The following is a 6,000-nucleotide window of genomic DNA, read 5'->3' as shown; positions in this document are numbered from 1 at the left end:
GATAAAGATCCAAAAACTGAGAAATCGAAATAGGCCAAAATCGAAAAATTGCCAAGTTAAAAATTGAAAAATTTTAAATTAAAAATAATCCAGAAATTGCTAGGGAAATTGAACAATCAAAAAGTCGAAACATCGAAATCTAGCTAAATCGAAAAATTGAAAAATTGGAAAAATCAAAAATTCAAAGTTCTAAAAACCGAGAAATCGAGAAATGAAAAATTCAAAATTTGGAAGATTGAAGAATTGAAAAACTGAAAAATGGGGAAATTGAAAAAAATCTCAAAACTAAAATGATGAAAAATTGGGAAATTTAAACATTGAATAATTAGAAAATCGAAAAATTAAAAATCTGACCCTAATCAATATTCAATTTTTTGAAAGTCCCGGCGATCCCGAAGGAACTGGCACACTTTCCGACTCGCTTCATCTCGTCAACCCTTTGCGACTCATGCCATTGGAAAAAATCGTAACTCTTCAGACAGTTTTCCAAATTCTCGTCTAGAACACCCGGAAGTTGTTACCGAATTTCGATTGTTAGTACCGACCTTGTAGCTTCTGGCACGATGAAACCCCCCCTCCGTAGTCTTCGGGCATGCATTCCTTCGGTATGTGTTTGTGGAACGATTCCATAGACGGATGTAGTTGTAGCTACGAAAACACCATAAAATTTTCCACATCGCGTGATTTTAATTTTACCATGTTGAAAACTTCACCCCTTAACAAGGGTTTGATCAAACTCATGACTTTGTCGAGAACGGGGACCACGTTTATGAAGTGCACACTTTTAACCCTAACTGGGGCACCCTCCTGGAGGTGATCCACCGCATGTTTCAACGCACTGAAGTTAAATTTCGCTAAGTGACTTAAAGTGAATCCTTTCGAGTCAAACACTATCACCGCGCCTGTTTCAAACCCATTCTGATGAAGATGGAGCGTCGAAACCATGTTAATCACACACACCTGATCAAAAAAGTTGAAATAGTCGGCTTTAAAATCCAGCAGTTTTAACAAAATGACGACGTAGCCTTCAGGAGTAGTTTTTGGCAGGACCTTAACGAAACTAGAACGTGATTATTGAATTTTTAGTGTCGTGTGTGTTTTTGAAAACCTACACCGCGGACATCGATTTTCGCAGATGGGTTTCATTCAAAGTCGCAAATAATTCCGGGTGGTGAGTTTTCATGGTGAAGTAGTTGTCGATGGTGATTTTGGCTCTTTCTATCTGGTAGTAGCAACTGTGGAGAAAGGCGGCTACTTGCATTTCTGGTAAAATATTTTGCACAATTCAGGTTTTGTTTTAATGGGACTTAAATGTTAATAATCACCTTCCATTTCTGGTAAATGTGGCTGCTTTTTCAACCATTCTGTTAAAATATCCACGTCTGATTTTCTGACGTTCTTGTCTTTTTCGTACAGTTTTTGAACATCGATGCACTTAAAAGACATGGTTGGTTCGGGTGCAACAACACTACTGAGTGGTGATGCATGCATTAAGTCTGCAGCCTTGACGTGGGCGCTTTGGAAAAATTGCGACTAATGACGTTGTTTTTATAAACAAGGCTGTATAATTGTTATTAATGGGTTTTGCCACAATTTTTTCCTATTGTTTTGAGGATTCATATTTTAATTGATTTAATTATACGGAGTTGTTACTTCATCAACCAGCGTCACAAAGGTTTTCGATAGGGTTTAGGTCTGGCGATCCGGCCGGCCATCTCATTACTTATGGCATATTTTGCATATTTTGACAAAATTATTTTTGGGTTCCATATGGCGAACGTCTGAGAACATCTGAACATCTGTACCGGTTTTTCTTGTTGCTTACGTTAGCCAGTTTGATTTATAAGGGTGGTAAGTAAAAATGGTTATGTTGCATGTTTTTTTATACGACGGTTTTAACTTGTTTTTCTTTTGAAATAAAAAAAAAATAATTTAATATCACATGTTTCAATTAATTAACTAAACTAGTTAATTAATTTATATATTAATTTTTTTTGTATTATTTTACCACTTTGTCAGAATATGTTTCTATATATGTAGATAATTGTCTGTTGGAAAAAATAAATTGTCGCAAATTTCCTTGAAACATCAAAAACTCGAAAAATTAAATTATCGGAAACTTGAAATTTCGAGAAATCTTAAAATCGAAAAATTTTAAAAACATCAAAAAATCGTGAAATCGAAAAAATTGAAGAATCGAAAATTCAAAAATTTGAAAAATACATATATCGAAAAAATTTAAACATAGAAACGTCAAAAATTGAAAAATTGAAAACTCGAAAAACTGAAGAGTCGAAAAATTCAAAAATCGTAAAACTGAAGCAACTGAAAATTGAGACATTGAGAGAAGAAAAAATCGAGAAATAAAAAATCGAAAAATAAAAAATTTGAAAAATCGAAAAATCAAAAAATATAAAAAGTGGTAGAACTCATAACTCGTTACAATTATAATTAATTGAATGTAACAAAATTGATTTCTAACTGAAATATCGAAAAACTGGGAAATCAAAAGTTGAAAAATCTAATAATCAAGTTATCGAAAAACTGAAGAATTGAAAAATTGAAAATCAAGAAATCCAAACATCAAAAATTTGAAAAATTTAAAAAGTAAAAATTTCAAAATCCAAAAATTGAAAAATCGAAAAACCAAGAAATCGAGTAATCCAGAATCCAAAATTTAAAAAATCGGAGAATTAAAGAATATCCAAAAATTGAAAAATTAAAAAATCGAGAAATCAAATCATCAAGATTTAGTGAAAGCGAAAAATCTGGAAGTCGAAAAATCGAAAAGTTAAAAACTGAAAAATTTAAAATTAAAAAAAATCAAAACAAGGACAAATTAAAAAATCGAAAAATCGAGAAATTGAACATAAAATAAAAACATTGAAGTCTAACTAAATCCAGAAATTAAAAAATTGGTAAACTTAAAAATTAAAAAATCGAAAAACCTAAAACTGAGAAGTCGAAAAATCGAAAGATCGAGAAATCGAAAAAAAAATGAAAAATCTATATTTTAAAAATTCGAAAAATTAAAAAGCAGAAATATTGAGAAATCGAGGAATCGAAGAATCTAATATTTTAGAAATTGAAAACAAATGGAAAAATAAAAAAATGCAGAAATCAAAAGAAAAAAAATCTAAGATTTAATAAACGAAAAATTGAAAAATCGAAAAATCAAAAAGTCGAAAGGTCGAAAAATTGAAGAATCGAAATATTCAGAAATTACAGATTGAAATAACATTGAATAATTGGAAAACTAGAATTGAGAATCTGAAAAATCCTGCAATAGAAAGATCAAAAAATCGTTTAAAAGTTAAATTTAAGAAATCGAATTACTGAAAATACCCAAAACTGAAATATGGAAACATTGAAATGTGGAAGAAAAGTTAAAAAATCGAAAAATTGAAAAATCCTAAAACTGAAACATCAAAAAATTTTAAAATCGGGAAATCGAAGTCGAAAAACCGAAAATTAAAAAAATCGAAAAATTGAAAAATCTGAACAATTGAGAAACTGAAAAATCGTGAAACGGGAAGATCAAAAAAGCGTTTAATCGTGAAATTGAGAAATCAAAAATTTCAGCAGTCGGAATATTGAAGAAAGGAAAAATTGAAAAAGTCCAGCATTGAAATATCGAAAAATGAGTAACAGAAAAATTGAACAATTGAAAAATAAAAATTTAAAAACTAAACAATCGAGAAATCGAATCATCAAAAGATAGAGAAATCGTAAAATCAAGAAATTGGACAACCATAAAATCGAAACATCGAAATATAGCTAAATCGAGAAATCGAAAAATTGTTAAACCGAAAAATTGAAAAAAGGAAAAACTGGAGAAAAGAAAATTGAAAATCCTAAGCTGAAATATCGAAAAATCGAGCAATCGACAGTTTAAAAATCGAAAATTTGAATAATTGAGAAATCGAAAAATCAAAAAGTCGATAAATCGAAAAATTGAAGAATCGAAATATTCAAAAATCACAAATCGAAATAACATTGAATAATTGGAAAACTGAAGAATTGAGAAACTGAAAAATCCTGAAATGGAAAGATCAAAAAATAATTCAACTGAAGCATCGGAAAAAATTGAAAAATTGGAATGTTAAAAACTGAAAAATGTGAAATTAAAAAAAATGGAAATATCAAAAAATTGAAAAATCGAAAAATCAAGATATTAAATAATCATAAAATAGAAACATCGAAATCTAGTCTAATCGACAAATTAAAAAATTAAAAAAACGCAAAATCGAAAATTTTAAACATTGAAAAGTTGAAAAACCGAAAGCCTAAAATCGAGAAGTCGAAAAATCGAAAGATTGAGAAATCGAAAAAATGAAAAATCTAAAATTTAAAAATCGAAAAATTGAAGAATCCAAATACTGAAAATCCCAAAAACTAAAATATCGAAGCATTGAAAAATGGAAGAAAAGTTGAATATGGGTTCTGAAAAATCCTAAAACTGAAACATCAAACAAATGTAAAATCAAGAATTCGAAGTCGAAAAATCGAAAATTTAAAATATCGAAAAATTGAAAAATCGCAACATTGAATAATTGAAAATCTGAAGAATTGAGAAACTGAAAAATCGTGAAACGGGAAGGAAGATAAAAAAATCGTTTAATCGTGAAATTGAGATATCGAAAAATTGTAAAACTGGAGCATCGTAAAAGTGAGAACTCAATAAATGGCAAAATCGAGAAATCGAAAAAAAATCGGCATATTGAAGAATCGAAAAATTGAAAACCAACACTGAAATATCGAAAAAGTGAGTAACCGAAAAATTGAAAAACTGAAAACTCGAAAATCAAAAATTTAAAAACTAAAAAATTGAGAAGTGGAATCATTAAGAGATAGTGAAATCGAGTAGTCGAGAAATCCAAAAATTAAAAAATTTAAATGTTAAAAACGGATAACTTTTAAATTAAAAAAATGGATACATCGAAAAACTGAAAAATCGAACAATCACGAAATTGAACAACTAGAAAATAGAAACATCGAAATCTAGCCCAAAATTTGCAAATCGAAAAAGTAAAAAATCTAGAAATCACAAAATCAAAAAGACGAAACATGGAAAAATCGAAATACTGGAAAATCCCAAAACTGAAATATCGAAAAATTGAAAAATTGAAAAATCCTAAAACTGAAACACCAAAAAATTGGAAAATCGTGAAATCGAGTTCGAAAAATCGACAAATCGTGAAATGGATGAATTAAAAAATCGTTTAATCGTGAAATTGAGAAATCGAAAATTTGAATAGACGAAAAATTGAATAACCGTAAAACTGGAGCATCGGAAAATTGAAAAATCAAAAAATGGCAAAATCGAGAATATTGAAAAAACGAAAAATTGAAAATTTCCAACATAGATATATCGAAAAATGAGTAATAGAAAAATTGAAAAATTGAAAACCAAAATTTTAAAAACTAAAAAATCGATAAATCGAATCATCAAAAGAATAATCAAGCGCAAAATTGAAAAATTAAAAAATCCAAACGGACCAAAAAACGAAAAATCGAAATATTAAAAACCGAAAAATTTTAAATAAAAAAAATGAAGACATAAAAAACTTGAAAAATCGAAAAATCAAGAAATTGGACAACCATAGAATGTAAAGCTAAATCGAGCAATTGAAAAATTGTTAAACCGAAAAATTGAAAAAAAGAAAAACTGAAGAAAAGAAAAATTGAGAAATCGAAAGTTTAAAAATCGAAAATTCGAAAAATTGAGAACTCGAAAAATTCTTACATTTACAATTTTGATTTTTTCCAAGCTACTCTTTAGCATTTAAATAACATTAGGGGGGCATGACTAATCACTCGATTTTGCAAATTTAAAATTAAACTGTAAAATGTTATTATAATTTTTTTTTACAAAAATCGGTAAGAAAATATTTGTAAAGTCACCTTTCATTGCTAAAATATATAAAGAAAACTTGCCCACTGCTCCACTGTCACCTGAACCCAGGGGTACTTTGTTAAACGCCGCAATTTAGGTAATAA

General features: G+C 28.7%; 1 protein-coding gene across 1 annotated transcript; it reads right to left on the bottom strand.

Annotated features, from left to right (window-relative positions):
* Nucleotides 1-286: 286 nt before the first annotated feature.
* Nucleotides 287-1,520, bottom strand: LOC135131426 (alpha-tocopherol transfer protein-like). Its single transcript, XM_064059175.1, has 5 exons — nt 1,326-1,520; nt 1,113-1,263; nt 697-1,060; nt 546-648; nt 287-498 (listed from the first exon to the last, which is right to left on the bottom strand). The coding sequence occupies exons 1-5, from the start codon at nt 1,489-1,491 to the stop codon at nt 356-358; spliced, it is 927 nt and encodes a 308-aa protein (XP_063915245.1). The 5' UTR covers nt 1,492-1,520; the 3' UTR covers nt 287-355.
* Between the last annotated feature and the right edge of the window lie 4,480 nt (nt 1,521-6,000).

This window comes from Zophobas morio, unplaced genomic scaffold (genome assembly GCF_036711695.1).
Source record: "Zophobas morio isolate AGI-343-1 ecotype UQ-CSIRO unplaced genomic scaffold, CSIRO_AGI_Zmor_V1 ptg000020l, whole genome shotgun sequence".
Classification (NCBI taxonomy): Eukaryota; Metazoa; Arthropoda; class Insecta; order Coleoptera; family Tenebrionidae; genus Zophobas; species Zophobas morio.
Note: the sequence above shows the minus strand (reverse complement) of the source record. Positions and strands in the feature narration are given on the sequence as shown.